The sequence below is a fragment of the Oculina patagonica genome, chromosome 8 (genome assembly GCF_052425735.1).
Source record: "Oculina patagonica isolate OP01 chromosome 8, crgOcupat, whole genome shotgun sequence".
Taxonomy (NCBI): Eukaryota; Metazoa; Cnidaria; class Anthozoa; order Scleractinia; family Oculinidae; genus Oculina; species Oculina patagonica.
Genome location: NC_135765.1, coordinates 25,913,466 through 25,931,282, shown reverse-complemented (window position 1 = coordinate 25,931,282; position 17,817 = coordinate 25,913,466). Strand labels below are relative to the sequence as shown.

Here is a 17,817-nt window from a genome sequence, read left to right as displayed (position 1 = left end):
CTTTCTGTCCGGGTTTTCTGTCTCCCGTCTCTCTCGTCCTTCCTCGTCTCTCTCGTCTCGGCGGGCAATAATATTCTCTTCTGCTGTGGATTTATACGTAGTATTTTGAATTTCTTTGCCGGACCTCACTGCAAATTATTTCGCGCCAGTACTGCGCGAGTTGTCAAACCTTTCAGTCCCGGATGTGCGCAACACCGTACGTACCCGTACGCGCCCGCGGGCTGCCGCTAGCCTGATGACCATGAAAACTCGGATGCATAGGTTTCCTATTTTATTTCATGTGTTTTTTTTTTCATGTGTTTTTTCATGGGTTGGTGCTCCGCTCTGCGGCCCTTACGGGCCGCTAAGGAGCTCCGCTATTACGGATTTTAACTGATTTTCGAACCTCCAAAATTCATATTTGTGTCGCGGGAAAACTAAAAATAATAGTCCATTTTTATTCAAAATTGCTATATTAGAGCACTGAAACTGTTTCAGAACATCTTTAGCTGCCTATGGCTCGGATAGAAACGGATTGCAATTTGAAAAAGTTAGGAAAAGGTTTTCAAGTTGTTTCCGCGCGTCTTCGAAATATCGATATTTATAGCCGTACCTTAATTTCTATCCGCAAATTGTCCCTTTAGATGTTCAAAGATAATATTTATTTAGTGTTAAGATGCCTTCCACTAATTTCAGAACAATTAGACCAAACATCTGCGAAATCCCCGTGACACAGTTCTTTTAACACGCGTACATAAACAAAATGGCGGACTGCAGAACAGATTACTTTTGCGTTTTTTTTACGAAGTTCTCACGAGTTGGACCAACTGTGTTCATTGAAAGCAAAGTAAGTATAAGGGACATATTTTACATATTAGTCGAAATTATGTCAGAAACCGTCACTAGAGACAAGGTAACTACAAACGCTCAGAAGAAGGCTGGCAAACAGGCTAATGCAGTACAACCTGCCAAACCTTGCTACGCTGCTGAGAATAACGTGAAAAAGCTCACTTACATGAATCGGGACATGAATTTGTGTAGCATTTTAAATACATCAACGCTTTTTACTGTGAAGACATATTTTATTCTGATCGTTTTACATTACATAGTTCTTGGCGCCATTATATTTATTTTACCCTTTATTATACTTTACTGCATTACAGTTGCAATCTTTGTTGTACGATTACAATAGTTTTGATCAAACTAGCCCTTGGCAGATCAGCCTTAATACTCAGCGCGGATAACAGGGGGATGGAATAACAATAGCAGTTTTTCCTTTGACGCCATGAATAAAATCGGACCACTTGTACACGTTCCCCTCCCCTGACAGGCAAGACCTTGACAGACTCCTGATTGTACTTGCCGAGAGGACGTTGGACCACACGTTGACATTTGTCAAGTATCCCTGGAAGGACTGACCAGATTGGAAGCTTCCTCCAAGTGAATCTTGGTCTTGCCCGAGCACCAGGGACCCTCCTCCCTGAATGGTGTGTCCTGTATTGAAACCCCTGCGGTACAGATGCAATGCTCCATCGGTGTAGAAATGAAACGCGCCATCGCTGTTTTGCCAAGATGCGCAAATGTGATGCCATCTGCCATCATTAGCTTTTTCATGTACTTTCCTGCGACAGTAAAAACAACGACGTCACTAACATTCTGTACACCAGCCTGGTAAATAAGGATTATCGAGGGGAGGTATACAAAACATGGACCCGGTCCATGGACCACTACGCTGACCGTAAACCTGGTCCATGCACTACCCTTGTGCTTTGCCAAAACATAAAAAAGGAACTTCGCAAATTGATTAAACAAATTTCTTAATGGAAAAATGCAAATCAAGCTGTCAATTAGTATTGTTACATTTCGCCGCAACATTGCAGAGTTCTCTTTATGAATCAGTGAAGAACATCTGGTTTGATTGTAAAGCACTTAAGATTCATACTTCATGGTATACTACTGAATGGTACAGAACGCCAGCAAGGCTAAGTTGTCGTCTTCTTTTTTTTAAAAAATAAAATCCGTGGTCGACATTGGTCTTACGTTTTTATGTTTTTTTTGGCCTTACGTTTTAATCTTAAGCGCTTGCCGTTTTAAAACAATCTAAATTTCTTTCTGTTAAATTTTGCTTACCTTTCTTGGTTTCCAATCCAAAGACGAAAATCATGGTAATTTATGAAAAGCAGTTCATTGTCTCGTCCTGGTACAGCGTAACTGAACGGTGTCCCGTGATTTGTGACACTTGACTTCATCCAGAAACACACAGTGAACTGAGTCAAACTACGCATGCCCCAGATGTTGACGTAATCAGTCACTCCTTGGGTTGGGAAATAAAGTGCATAATCTATAGCAAAAAAAAAAATAAGGATAAAATATTAATAATTAACAGTGATTAATTACAACTACTTTCAAAACTCTCCTGTCCGTTCTATAACCACAAAAGCACACAAATGTCAATTGTAGGAGGTTACTTGAACTTTTAAAGTATTTTGAATCTTAAAGGTCATATGAACAGAAATTTCGATTTTTTTCATTTTTTGCCCATGTGTTTATTAAAATAAACATACTCCGAAGTTTCATAGTAATCAGACATTTCATTGCAGATATATTGCAAGTTAAAAAAATGCTTTTTTGTGGCCCTCGGAATGGCAGAATGCTCGTAAAAATTGTCGGAAAATTGTCGGAAATAAAAACTTGTGACGTCATAATTGGTGTTTTTGAAGACGACCGCAGACCGATTCCGCAGACCGCACCTTAGAATTTAAATAAATGTGTCTAGTGACATTTCAAGCAGTTATTTCGTTCTTTTCGGCATTTTTTCAGTTGATTGATTGTTGGTTGTTATTCAGAGACGCGCATTTTTTTAAATAAAATAGCTAAAGATAAAAGACAGCTTAAAGTTCCGTTTGATGTCGTTTTGCATATTATGTGAGACATATAGGCTTTTGTACATTACGCTAGAATTTTTTCGAGCATTTTCTTGAGGCAAAAGCATCAAGCATTAATCGAGCATTTAAGTGGCATTTTCCAGGAAAATTGATTTTTTTCCGATAAAATAAAAAAGAAATTATTTTTTAAAGAAAATGAAGACTAAAACTCAAAATTCAACAAACAACTACTTTCTGTAGTTAGCCTCGTAGATGATTTCGAGGATTATGTTTTTTGGCTGTATTTATGAACTTGCATACGTTGTTGTTGTTACCTGCAACACTTGTACGTTTTTGCGAGTGTTAACAGTTAACACCATGTTAAAAACCTTTAAACCAATTAAAAAAACCGTTTGTATAATGAGTATTATCCGAGCATTTTAGTAACTTTTTTGTGGAAGACCAAGCATTTTAGGGGGAAAAATGGAGCATTTTAGTGGGTAAACAAAAGCAAAATGTACCATAGCCTAGAGACATAGGTAGAATGCAAGCTGGTATGCAACAAATCAGGAATCTCTATAGTTTTTTCTCATTAGCATTTAACGTTAATGAGCAGAATTATCTGCACGTGCGTTTACTGTGCACGTGCGTTTTAAACCTCGGTACACTTCAAAGCCGTTCTCTGCCGAACAACAACGTGAAATGACGAAATTCTGCATATTTTGAATAAAGTCAGCCACGACGGCAAATTTTTGGTTTTCTCTATTTAGGGTTAAACGCTCTCTTTGAATATTCAGCGGAACTAGCTCTTAAAGCGATAAATAAGCAAACTACGTCCGGAAAGTTGTGAGATTCCCAAGGAAAATGTATATTCATTTTCCACCAGATGTTGTCGTTGACGTTGCTGTCGGTGCGGTATGCGGAATCGGTCTGCGGTCGTCTTCAAAAACACCAATTATGACGTCAAAAACTCGTTCCATTCCTTCCATTTTAGTGCGCGGTCATTCAGAAACGTTTTCGTGAAGCCTTCGGAAATTTGTATTTTTTGCTGTAATTCACGCTTTAAGGCTCCAAAAGCACCCCATTTTTTCTTAATTTCACTCAATAATGGATAGTTTTAGTCTTTGGTTTGTTAAAATGGCATTTTGAAGTTTCTGTTCATTTGACCTTTAAGGAAATTTGCTACTTAACAATTAGACTACGGTTCTGACTTTTCTATGTGCGACTAGGTTCACAGTGTAAGTGGTCCAGATGTCAAATTTCTGTAAGCCAGGTTCAGTTTGGAACTGATGACAATGTGGTAAATAATTTATCAAAAAAGTTGTTAATATTGTTTTGTTGTACATGTCGTCCCTTTCCCAAACTGCATGCAGTCATCACAGCTGAAATAACCAGGTGGCATGCCATAGATGACAAATTGCTTACACTTAAAGGGGCAGTTTCATGGGGATTTTGATGCATTTGTTGCGATTACGGAGCTAAAATAATGACTAAATAACTTCGCTCATTCAAAAGATGCGCCTAGAACACGCAGGTGAAGATATTGAAATTACGACTGTTTAGCGGTCAAGCTGGTGGATTTGGAGACCATTTTCACCCTTCCATATCTGATTGTTATATTCATGTGTATTGCAGGTAGTGAGAATATTTTACTGTTATTATCATTGCCGTTTTCACTAAACACATTTTTATATGAAAGATGTTGTTATAGGCTGTACAGTACAGTACAGTAGTACTTTATTACGTGGTAAAACACTAAGCACAATGTCACGCCTGTAACCTAAGCTAGCCCGATAATTATAAGTAAGATAAACCAAATCAGGCTAATGTTTGAGTGAAATCGCTGCTTCTATACCTTTGCAAGATGATTGAGTATGTGGAAACGCTTTGGATAATAATAGCAGGTAAAACCCCTTAGGGAACGAATGTTCTTTTTTAAAAACAGGAGTTTTCCCAAAATGTAGCCTTGATATTTACTTATTATTACTCAATTAATCTATGCTGATGACATGAAATAACTACGCAGATTTTAACTATTTATATTTGCCTTAGGAACAAAAAAAAGTAAAAGACATGATCTCCATCCTACCTTTGGCCTCGTATCCACTTACAGAACCACAGAGGAGACCAACCAAAATCGTTGCGAATAAGATAGACATGATATTTTTCTGAAGATTAAAATGAAAGTATTTTAGTTAAGTAACTAATTTGATGACCCATCACCGGGGGCCCCCCCCCCCCCTTTTCGTTTTGCGCTTCTCGTCCTCCCGTCACGCCTCTCCGGTCGCGGTCCGTCCTGCCCGCCCGCCTGGGGTCCCCGTGGGTTCTGTCTGCGGCTCTCCATGGTCCTGCGTCTCCCCTCGATTGTCTTCATGGTGGTGGGTGGGTGAGCGGGGTCACGCGTGTATTCGCTTTTCATTATTCTTAGTCGATTATGGACAAGCTTATCTCTATTTTCCGGTCTATTTTCAGTGTCAGTTAAAGGAGCTACGTCACGGGCATTGCGCACATTTTTGGTCTAAACTGTTCTGAAATTAATAGGTAACTTAACCCATGAAAATATTATCGGAAGACAATATCTTAATTTGCTACAGGAAATGATTGTAAAGGAAGTAGCAAGGTCGTAACATAAGAAGGAGCTCGTGCTTTGATCACGTATGCTGCTTAGCCAAAATCAACCTTACTCAAAGAGTATAATAAACTTTCACCGAGAGACTCGTTTCAATGTAGGCTAACTTTTATTTTTCTGCGAAAGACTTTTAGGATAACCAGATTCGATTCTTCTGTGCTTCAACTCAAAGACGTCCAACCGGAAATGATTATGAAAGGAAGTTCTGAGAAGTTTATAAACAGACCTGTAACATGAAAAGCTCGTGTTTTGGTCACGTATGTTGCTTTCCCGTGACCCTGTGGGATCAGACATGATAACTGTCGGTTTTTTTGATCGATGCAACTTACAGCTTTGTGGAAATATCTAGGAAAAGCAATTTAGGTTATTATGCAACGAGCGTAAACCCGGTAATAGTTGAGCTTGATTTTATATAAAGGCCTACATTAAGCCTTTTTTAAGGAATGCCTTTCCAATTTATATTCCAATGCTCTTTTAGGCCCCGTTTACAAAAAGCAAACGGTAATAATATTGCTAGGGATGGATAATCTTTATTTAAAACACGGTCAAATTCATCAGCTTACAATACAACAATCTAATTATAATATCATACATACAAGCTAGAAAGAGGGGAAATAAGCGACGGGAAAAAACAAGGTCCGTATTTTACAGTACGGACCGAGTAAACAAGGTTAATAAGATATTTATTATATCTCTCACTCTGGAGAAAAGAAAACATTTCAAGTCAAGAGTGCTGGAAGCGGCTTCGTTTGACTGACGTACGTCAAAGGCGAAAGGACGAGTGAATTTCATTGGCTTTGTCGTAAACAATTCGGCCAGTTAATAGCTCGATTAATAAGCGTATAAACATAATTTAAATCCAACCTTTACTACTTCATTTCTGCAATTAGTTTTACAGTAATTTCAGTGACAGGATGAAACTTGATACAGTGCAAGTTTCCTTTGGAATAACTTCTAAAGTTCTTTGCTTGGCGACGAAAGTGCCGCGATGGACAACATGCGTTATAGCTTATCAAACTTTCGAAAACTTATGGCAGTGTTTGTAAAAAATACTGAACGAGAAAACACGTATAAAGTTTGAAGGAACTACTTAAAAAACTTAGTTAGCTCTTTAAAGCGGCGTTAAATGCTACGTTGAAAGCTTGAAATGCTGTCTGGCTCGTACTCAGCTCTATCGCGTTTGCGTACGTATTTGAAAAACTTTCCAAGGAGCTTATCGAGGACGTCAGCAGGTACGGTTTCTACATGAAATGTTCCATCAGTCTGCTCTTGACAATAATTGTCGAACCATTTCCATTCGCTTTTCGTCTTCTTGACCGTGTTTGCATATTTCTCGGCACTGATGAAACTTTCAAGTTCTTGACTTGAATCCTGCCCGGGTTGCTCTAAGTCCGCCACATCAGGGAAGTTTTCTCCTTCCAACAGATCACAAAAATTGAGTTTAAAGTTCGGTAGACCTTCTTCGCTTTGCCTTTGTTCCTCGCTTTTTTCCTCTGACTGCGAACGTTGTAGGAAGTTTTAAAAATCTTCTTCGCGAGACATTTCAACTTGCAAAGGCGTACGGCATCAGGAGAACTCTCAGTCAAATTTCGCGGGCCGTACTGCAGAATGCGGCCCGTAAAATTCACCAATCACAGCGTGCATATCTCAGAGATATAATAATGAATATTATAGACTTTATGAGACTCGCTACTTTCTATGCTTTCTTAGCCTGCGAGCAGGCTCTCTATTCGGGGGCAACGTGAATATTCGGGATCGCGCCTTTGGCGCTCGAAGAGTACACACGTTGCCCCCAAATAGAGAGCCTGCTCGCAGGCTAATGCTTTCTATGCTTCAGCTCAAAAAGGTCCTGCAGAAAATGATTGTTAAGGAAGTTGCAAGGTCGTAACGTAAGAAGTATCTCGTGTTTTGAACACGTATGTGGTTTCCCAGTGACCCTAAGGCATGATTAGTGTCGGTTCTTTTGATCGATGTAACTTACTGCTTTGTGGAAAGATCTGAGAAGAGTAATTTAGGTTATTATATAACGAGAGTAAACCCGGTAATAGCTGGGCTTGTTTTAATATCTAGGCTAATATACATTTAGTCTTTTTTTATTAAGGAACGCCGTTGCAATTTATATTCCAATGCGTTTTTAGGACCTGTTTACAAGGAGGTACGATAATCCTATTGCTCCCGGGTGTTGCTAGGGTTATCCTAGCTAGAGGATCACCCTTTGCGCTCGCACATTTCTTCTTTTCTTCACTGACATGTGTTTACAAGGCAGCTAAGAATCACATCCAAATCAATGAGGTACCTTGGCCGGCCCTTGTTTGATATTTATAAAGCGTGGCTTTGAAATGATTCAACATTTCTTTCCGATGAGATGGACTAGCATTCGTTTTCCTAATCGACCTAATCCCGCTTTAACCGTCGACACATTTTTTATCTCTACTAACAATAACAATTGTCAAAAGCAAGTTACCTCAGTATTCCACTTGTGCGATATGTTACCGGAATGAGCTTTTTTTGTCTGAAGAAAAATAACGAAACAACCAAACTCTCAATGAACGTTATAGAGTTTCAATTTGAGACTCGCGAGACTTACCTTGCCTCTACGATGCTTTTGGTGGAGTTTGCGCCTTCCTGGGCAGATCGTTATGTCATTTTAGCAGGGGACAGCGCGAAAAAAAAAATCGGCTGAAATGACATTTAATCACCACGCGTCCTCATGTCCACACTTCCACACGTCCACACGTCCACAGGCTCACAAGCCCACACAATCTAGATTTCGAGAAAATAAGGCTTGTTTGAAAACAAAAGGAAACAACAATCGTTGCTATGGTAACCTTTGTGACTAAATGAAATTAAACTTTGGTCATATTTAATCATTACGGTGTATTTTGGCAAAAATCTAACATTGGTTCCTAGATAATTTTCATTTTCAAAACGACCACCATAGGGTTAAAAAAAAAAAAAACTACACAGAGCCTCCTCAAAATGTTATTTGGTTACGCCTGGTGGACTTTCTTCTCGATAGGTAACGATAAAAAAAAACTGTTCCATGTTTGATGTATTTTAATACCTTACTGACGCCACCAGAAATTTTCTCAAAATCCTCTAATATAAACTTTTGAAATTTAGCAAATTAAAGTATGTCAAATCGAAGGCATGAGACCTTCTTTTCACGTTGCTGCATAAGGAACTCGTTTATGATAAAACTAAAAGGTTTGCAATTCGAAAGGGAGGCTTATAGGTTAAATATCTAGTGCGAGGTAAATATGAAAAAAGTTATTTTGACAGCTCCGGAAAAACTTGAAGGACCATGATATGATATTAGTTCCTCTGTATAGTTTTGTGGAACAACTGACTCAAAGGCAGAGTCAACTACAACCTTAGTCAAAAGTAGTTGTCACATTGCCTTCGGCTCGCAGTTTCTATGGCAAATTTACCACTAGTTTTTTTAATTTTATCGCACTGCACAAAAAAACCCTCTCCCCCATTCAATGTTGCATGATTGTAGCAAAGGGCTTCCAAAATAACTATAACATTGATAGGGGGAAGGCATGGAAGGGGGGCGGGGGGTGAAAAAAGGAGCGAAAGGGAGAAATTGAAACCAAATAGCAACAAAGTGGGGTCTAAAATGACAATGTGTTAACCCTTTTTTACTTATTGTAGCTGTCATGTTTGTACTGCATGTTTGTAAAGCGGTTAAGTGAATTAGAATTAGAATGGAATTTTAGGAGGTTTAGTGAAGGGGTTGAAGACAGAACAGACAGTTGACCCCACATAAGAGCGCTCCAGGTTGTCAGGGGGACTGTCTAATTTTAAAATCAAATTAAATCTCCATTTTTTCTTATTTCTCTAAATTTTACTTTTGTCCCCCCAAACATCCCCAAAAATCACCCAAAAATTTACAAAACACCGCAAAACATAGATTCCTGTTTTGAGCATAGAGTTTTTGGATTGCTTAAAACGCGAATAAGATATTCGCATACAACCCAAGTCAAGCGGTGGGTAAACGGCCTTCATGTGTACTCCCACCTTAAGAGAGCAGAGCGGAGTGGAAATGATAACTTCGTTCTTTTTGCAAGTATGGTAACGAAACTGGGGTGGCGTTTACAGCAACTTATTTTAGTGACAACCACGTGCCAATTATTATGCCAAACTGAAGTCATCCAATTAAAACAGTCCATTTTCTTAAATCCACAACCTTGGATTTCGAATTTTTTTTTTTTTATAAAAATGTCAAAAGCTTCAAAATTGATTTTAAAAAGTCTAGAAAACTGATGCAAAAGGATACAAAAACCTGTAATATTTTGATACAAAATCTTGATAATAACCAAAATCTAGCTAAACAGAAAATAAGCTTTAGAAACACAGCATTTGGGTAAAACTCCATTAGAAAATGTGGATGCCATGGAAACGTCAAGTCAGAAGAGCACGTAATTGACACATACAAATGTTCCCCGATAGTTTTAGGAAAAATTATGAAGTTTGGTCACTTAAGATTAAAGGTCAAATAAACAGAAATTTCGATTTTTTTATTTTTTGCCCATGTGTTTATTAAGAGCCAAATAAACATATCCCGAAGTTTCAAAGTAATCGGACATTGCATCGCAGAGACATGGCAAGTTGAAAAATGCTTTTTCTAGGCCTTCATAATCATAGAGCCCTCGGAAAAATTGTCGGAAATAAAAACCTGTGACGTCATAATTGGTGTTTTTGAAGACGACCGCAGACCGATTCCGCAGACCGCACGTTAGAATCTAAATAAATGTGTTTAGTGACTTTTCAAGCAGTTAACGGCAATTTTTCAGTTGATTGATTGTTGGTTTTTGTTCAGAGATAAAAGTAAAATAGCTAAAGCTCAAAAATAGCTTAAAGTTTTGTTTGCTCTCGTTTTGCATAATCATGTGTGACATAGGCACGCTGGTATGAAAAGAAATCAGGAATCTCTATTGTTCTTTCTCATTAGCATTTAACGTTAATGAGCAGAATTATCTGCACGTGCGTTAACTCTGCACGTGCGTTTTGAATCTCGGTACATGTCAAAGCCGTTCTCTGCCAAGTGCCAAACAACAACATGAAATGACGAAATTCTGCGTATTTTGGACAACGTCAGCCAGGACGGCTAATATTCGGTTTTTCTATTTGGGGTAAAACACACTCTTTGAATATTCAGTGGGAACTAGTTCTTTTAAAAAGCAATAAATAAGCAGAATACGTCCGGAAAGTTGCGAGATTCTCAAGTAAAATATAAATTCATTTTCCACCAGACGTCGTCGTTGACGTTGCCGTCGGTGCGCTCTGTGGAATCGGTCTGCGGAATCGGTCTGCGGTCGTCTTCAAAAACACCAATTATGACGTCAAACTGAAACTCGTTCCATTCCTTCCATTTTAGTGCGCAGTCATTCAAAAACGTTTTCGTGAAGCTTTCGGAAATCTTCTTAATCTCATCAATATGCCCGATGCAAATGAGGCTGAAACCGAAAACTTTGGAGCAAAATAGAAGCTTCTATCCTAAGATAAGGTCATTTGGTTTTGGGAATTGAATCGTTTGACATGGATATGAAAAATTGTTCGAGACAATTATTTCGTGCAGGTTTTGCGTTTTACTGCAAATTAAATTTGTTCAACGTCTTTTAATATGATTAATTAAGGTACCTCAAAGCTGTCTTGCAGTTCGCACACTATTTGGAATTTTAGCGTCTTGGTATTTTTGAGCAAAATTGTAGTTTCAATTTCTTTTGAATGGTAGGTGATAATTTTTTTAGTTTAATTAAAAAGACTACAATGGCTAATGAGTGGATAATTCAGTAAAGGTTTTTCTACTCATAGTCCGCAGAGCAAGTGGTTTATTTTTGCGTTTTTCTTTTAATGGCGAAGTTCGCGCGAAACGTGAAGTGAGCGCCAGGTGCGACCAACTCTGCTCATTGAAGGTAGAAAGGGACATATTCGACACTTTGTCACACGATTTATTCGAAATTACAAAAGAATCCGCCAGAGAGACAAGGTTGCAATAAATGCTCAGAGGAAGGCTGACAAACAGGGTAACTGCGCAGTACACCCCAACCCTTTTCACATTGCTAAGAATAACGTTAAACGATTTTACTTGTACGAATTGAGGCATGAATTTAAATGGAATTTGAATTGCATTTTTTAGAAAAATACATCTGACACGCGTTTTTACTGTGAAAAACACAATTTTTATTCTGATCATTTTACACTTGTGTTCTTGGCTTGGTTACATTTACTTTATTTTAGTACCCTTAATTATACCTCATTGCATTATAGTTACAATGCTTGTTTTACGATTACAAAAGTTTTAGTTAAACTGGCCATTATCAAAATTTGAACACAGTGTGTCTGTTGCGGATTTTTCCATCCCCAAGAACTCAGCGTGGAGAGCAGGGAGATGGGACGACAACTGCTGTCTTTTCTTTGACGCCACGAATGAAGTCGGACCACTTGTACACGTTCCCCTCCCCTGACAGGCAAGATGTTGACATAAATTTGATTGTACTTGCCGAAAGGACGTAGGACCACACGTTGACATTTGTCAAGGATCCCTGGAAGGACTGATTGGAGTTGAAGCCCCCTTGAAGTGAATCTTGTTCTTGCCCCAGCACCAAGGACCCTCCTCCCTGGATAGTGTGTCCTGTCTTAAGACCTGTGCCGTGCCAACGCAATATTCCATCTTTGTAAAACTTTCCAGCGCCATCGCTGCTTTGCCAAGACGTACAAATGTGATGCCATCTGCCATCATTTGCTGAATAATGTGTAATTCTGAGACAGTAAAAACATTATGATGTCATGAAAACTTGCATTCCGAAAATCAATTAAGCAACAACAACAACAACAAGTTTTACATGCATGACTATAAGTAAATACAGTATTGCAAAAACGTACAACTAAACTAAAGCGAAACTTATAACAATAATAATCATGTAATAGGAATGAAAAAAGAAATTATGTATGTGTTACATTACTTTCATTCGTTAGAAGATTATTTCGTAAAGATAAGCATCTCACAATGAACTTAATTAGTTGAGTATTTAAGTAATAATTATCAGAATTCATTAATGTTTTGGTGGCTTGCATAGGAGGTAATTGTGTTATGTTTGGTTTTTGATTCTCTAATTTTTTTGTAAAATTCATCTCTAAAACTACAGTATTTAGTACAATGGAAAAGTAAATTAAGAGTTAACCAAAAGTTAAAGTAGCCTTAAGGTCGTTTGTAAGTATTGCATGCATTGACCAGATTAACTGCACATAATTTCACGTTTGGTCAGGTAATAAAAAATTGGCGGCTTTTAAGTTTTTCCACTGCTAGAGCTTGCCTCAACTCTCATGTTAAATTTGGTTTACCTTTGTTCACCTCCAATATACAGATGAAAGTCCTTGTAATTATAGATGATCAATTCATTGTCCTGGCCTGGTACAGCGTAACTGAACGGTGTTCCACGACTATTTGTATCACTCGACTTCATCCAAAAACAAACAGTGAACTGAGTCAAACTGCGCATGCCCCAGATGTTGGTATAGTCAGTCACTCCATTGTTTGGGAAATAGAGAGCATAATCTGTACAAGGAAAAACAAGCAAACAAACAAACATATATAATATCAAATATAATATCAGTATTTTCTGACTACGCGTGATCTTGTTGGCATTTACTCATTTGTAACACAGGACTTGAGAGAGCGACGAGAGGTGACCCTACAATTACATCTGCATGCTTCAATGACATTTTGTCCTTGGTTTAAAGAAAAATAGAACCTTTAATAGTGCGCCTTTTTTAGAAGAACATAATTTTCCTACAAAAATTATATTGATTTTTTTTTCATGTTATATATGCCCGACGTAATCCTCTATTTTCCAATTGCCCATAATACACTTTGTTTGCCCCCCAAATTTTGCATAAACTACTGTTTTGGAAATATGCAGTCCTCCCAAGAGAATTTAAAAACGATAGTTAATGCAAAATTTGGGGGGCAAACAAAGTGTGTTATGGGCAATTGGAAAATATAGAATAAGATAAACCCAAGCAGGCTTCTTGAGAATCGTCGCTTCTATTCATGGTCAGTTGTGGGAACGCTTTGCATGTAACATGAATATTAGCTTCCTGAAACCTCCTACCTTTCTTCTTAATAAAAAAAGGAGTCAAAAGCCTTTAGCGAGCGAATGCTTTTTCGAAAACACGAGTCTTGCACACAAAACGTTTCTTTCGAGATTTATTTTCTTGGGCTGTTGTTTTCTTGCTGAGTTTTTGAGGCAGCGGATGTCGCGAGTCCGATATTAATTTGTTTGTTCTTTATACTGAACTGCCGTCTTTTCGCCAAAATTTAGCCTTGATATTAAACTTTTATAACGCAACTAATCACCGTTGATTACAGGGAATATTTAAGCAGACTTGTAACTGATATAAACATTTGCTTTAGGGACGACGGAAAAATGAAAGACAGTTCCCCATCCTACCATTGTCTGAGCATCCACTTACAGAACCACAGAGGAGGCCAACAAAAATCGTTGCGAATAAGATAGACATGATTTGCTCCTGCAGGTAAAAATAAAAATAGCTAATTAACTAATCTCATGACCGTCCATGTACTTTTCGTTATTTTTAGTCGATTAACGACAAGCATTGATCTCTATTTTTCTGCCGATTTTCAACATTCCTTTTCTTTAACAATTATATCCATTTCTTCGGCCCGGCTTGAAAAACGAAAAGATTTGAAACCGTGTCGCAGTTCCCTTATCCCGCTTCAACCACTAAGGCAATTTTAAAGTAATTTCAAGTAACAAAATACGGTTACCTTCAATATTTCACTTGTGGGATATGTATCAGGAAATCGAATGGGCTTTGTTTACCTGATGAAAAATAACACAATATACATTAGCTAAATCAAACTAACACTACTCAACGAATGTACAGAGTTTCACCGAGAGACTCGGTTCGACGTACGTTTTCTTTTTCTGTAAAAGAGTTCTAAAATACTGCCAGATTCTATTCTTCAACTTTTTGACGTCCAACGGGAAATGATAGTAAGTGCGGGAAGTTTCAGAAGGATTTGTAAACAAACTCGTAACATGAAAAGCTCGCGTTTAGAACACGTTGTTGTCTGCCCGTGGCCCAGTAGGGTTAGGCGGTATGACAAGTGTTCTTTTAATTGATGTAACACAGATTATTAAAAATATATTTTAGGAAAGCGATGTATTAACGAGATTAAATCTGGTATTAGTATTCTTTTTTCAATCTACTTCGTGAAATTTACGCTCGTCGGTGATGTAAACCGATAACCGTTGCTGCAAGCACCCCCTCCAACCCCCCCCCCCCCTTCCGCCTCACCACACTTCCTCCAACTCCTCGCTTAGAGGCACTCAATGATTTTTTTCTGTAAAACTTGTATCTGTTTGGTTCGGAGAAGCGTAGGATGACTAAACGTTTCAGATAACTCGAGAAAGGCTTGAAATTTCTACATGGCTTTAATATGGCATTTTCATTCATTTACGGATTTTCGGAGTTTTCCTACTAAGCTCCCCTACGATCTCAGGAAAATCGCGTTTTTTCTCCTGAAATCCTTGAATTTGTTAGTTTAACTAGACTTAAGACTAGTTTAGTTTAACCCTTTCGAAACTTCCTAACAATTGAACAAACACTTTCTTCCGCGGCTATAGTTTAGAAAAGCCGCCTAAGATCCCCAAAACTTTTGACTACCAAAAAGGATAATTGTTAACCTCAAATTTTCGCGAATCTTCAAATCAGACCTAAGGTTTTCGGTGAATGGACAAAAAAATCCATAATAAATTCGAGAAGACTAAAGTTCCCCTAGAATGACCGAACAGATGAAAATTTTAAAGCGCAGCCTAAAATTAATCTACAGAGCTTTAAAGCGCTCCAAATAACCTCAAACATCGTTTTAAAGCTTTTTGAACTGAGATACTTTCGTTTGGCGCAATTCCTCTGCACTTTGAATACTGCTTTTGATATATATTTATTCTTTTCAGGAGAACACCTTTAAGTTTGCAATTCATGTTTTAATGCTGAATGTTCTCTCAGCTAGCTGACAAACAGAAGATGTATTTGTTTCATAAAGACCTTTGAGGGATTTCTGTGTCCAGTTCGAATATAACACTGAAAAATAGGTCACCAAGGGTGACATGAGTCTAATGCCGTATGGCATAGTGATACAGATTGCGCGGTTTTCGTAAGCCGGTTAAAATTGGTTAGAGGTTTGTGTTCGGGAGTTTAATTTAAAATGCTTATAGCAAGCTAGGGGCATCGTGGATGATTATGGATGAAAACGAAACAGTCATAAATGTTATATGCTTCACAAAATTTAAAGTATGAACAGGAGTTGATGTTACTTCTTCCGTATTGTCCGTAAAAGCAGAAACGATTAAACATTTGGACAAGATTGCGTGACGATTTACAAAAAGCATGTTCATTACAACAAGGGTTGAAGAACTTCACATCGTTTTCTTTCAGATTTTTCACCATTTTGATGATGACTCTTCAAACAGATTTTGCAATAAAAGCACTTGAAATAGTGACTGTTACTCCATTGTACTGTAAGCACTTAGTGACAGATTTTCCTAAAAACGGGTGTAAATGCTCACGTCAATATAATGATGACCTTTTGAACGCTGGAAACTAGGCAATTATTATCGAGCTACCATACACAGGAGCGAAGACTGTTTATCATGATGTACAAATTTCGCGAATCATCACTTCCATATCAATGTAACCATTTTATGATTTTTCTAGCTGTAAGAAGAACTTAAGATCTCTGAGAGTCGTAAAAGCATGAAATTCGATTTCAGTGTATGGCAAAGGCCGGGACAGTGTACATGTAATACTGCAAAGCGGCCAAACAAACGCATTTTGATTTAGTCGCGTAACTTGATTTACATTTATCCATGTACATCTTTTATTTTTGAAGGTTTTTGTTTGCACTGTAAAGAAAAAATTGGTCAAAATTCGAATGACTTAAATACAAAAACCGAGGTAAAGTTTTCTATTTTTTAAAACAAAATAAATATTTGGTCGCATTGTGTAAATAAACGCGAGTCGCCGTCGAAATATTTTTTCTCAAAGACGTCTTGCTTTTTAAGCAAGACGAAAACACAAGTGCTTAACTGAACTGAAAACGAAGATTTATTTTCACAAAAAGCTTACAAATGTCTTAACTGGAAAATTATTTCGTCCTGTTCAAGTGTTGAATAATCGTGACTTGAGAAAGAACTTTTAATTATGCGTGGGAACACGTGTCGCTGATTGGCTGTTTTTAATTGAAACTAATCGTGCGTGTCCGTACGGACTCCGTTCTTGCAGCTGATCATTGTTTTCTACATTACAGCGAACGATTATCGATCCCGAACCATTCCCTTGGGATTGATAACAGCTTTTTTCATATAACAAAGAGTCTAATGCGCATGCGCAAAGCGCACGCAAGCATTAGACTCAAAAATAACAATCCTTTAACCGGCGTATTCTCGCGTAGTTATACTATTTGGGAGCTTGCTCCGCTGTACATAGAGAATACACTTAATGCTTTATTTGAAAAAAGGGACCGATATGTGAATCGCACATCATTTCCCCCCCAGCAATAATGAGAAAAGTTTCGTCTTGCAGCTTTTGTCGCAGGTTATATATAGGTATTGGTCTACTTTGATAATAAGTCTGGTCTACTTTTCCTTTTTAGTACTGAGCGGAAGGAAAGCAATTAAAGTTTATTTCTCGTTTTTTCTCCACTGTACGATTAACTAAAGGAATCACCTTTTTTGCGCCACTATTTCTACCAATTTTAGCTCGTGGTTATCACTTACAGAAGCAAGTATACTAGTTTAGAAATTTCTTTCTAAATGTATCAGCGCAGATCGGTCTGATGAAATCAAGGTTTTTTCAAAAGATAACTGTTTACATCTGAAATTAGTTTTATCATAGTTAGTAACTACGACCTTATTTGCCAAAGACTGAAATCGGTCGGTACGTTCTTTAATTAATTTTTCACTTACCTTTTAAATATAGCGGCTCCTTGAAAATGATGTGCGCTGAGTTTCAACGTTTCCACGATGCCAAAGTGAACTGAATATAAAAATCTTAATAAAGCGAACAAGAAATTGTCGACATCGTAACTTGTTCAGAATCTTCCCTTAGGCAATTTTCTTTGTCCTTTTATCCTATGTTTATTTTTTGTCAGCAGCAGATTTCAATAGCACTAAAGGTCTAGAAAGCACAAGGAAACATTAATGGTCTAAGCCGAGATTTAAGCGTACAAAAATCCCGTCTCTTCGATCGTCATTGAAGACACGGATGTCAGGATTTAAGAAACAAGGTCGATTGAAAATCAAATCACAATTT

At 37.8% G+C, this 17,817-nt stretch overlaps 1 protein-coding gene across 3 annotated transcripts; it reads right to left on the bottom strand.

Moving 5' to 3' along the window:
* Positions 1–1,183: 1,183 nt before the first annotated feature.
* Positions 1,184–17,542, bottom strand: LOC144662222 (neuronal pentraxin-1-like). Of its 3 annotated transcripts, none has more exons than XM_078522987.1 (5): positions 17,472–17,542; positions 14,270–14,324; positions 13,932–14,010; positions 12,823–13,036; positions 1,184–1,601 (listed from the first exon to the last, which is right to left on the bottom strand). In XM_078522987.1, the coding sequence occupies exons 3-5, from the start codon at positions 13,999–14,001 to the stop codon at positions 1,211–1,213; spliced, it is 675 nt and encodes a 224-aa protein (XP_078379113.1). In that variant the 5' UTR covers positions 14,002–14,010; positions 14,270–14,324; positions 17,472–17,542; the 3' UTR covers positions 1,184–1,210. The 3 variants fall into 3 exon arrangements, with proteins under 3 accessions (XP_078379113.1, XP_078379114.1, XP_078379112.1); XM_078522988.1 differs by lacking the exons at positions 12,823–13,036; positions 13,932–14,010 and adding exons at positions 2,110–2,320; positions 4,933–5,011 and having other exon boundaries at positions 17,472–17,526; XM_078522986.1 differs by lacking the exon at positions 1,184–1,601 and adding an exon at positions 11,646–12,240.
* Positions 17,543–17,817: the final 275 nt, after the last annotated feature.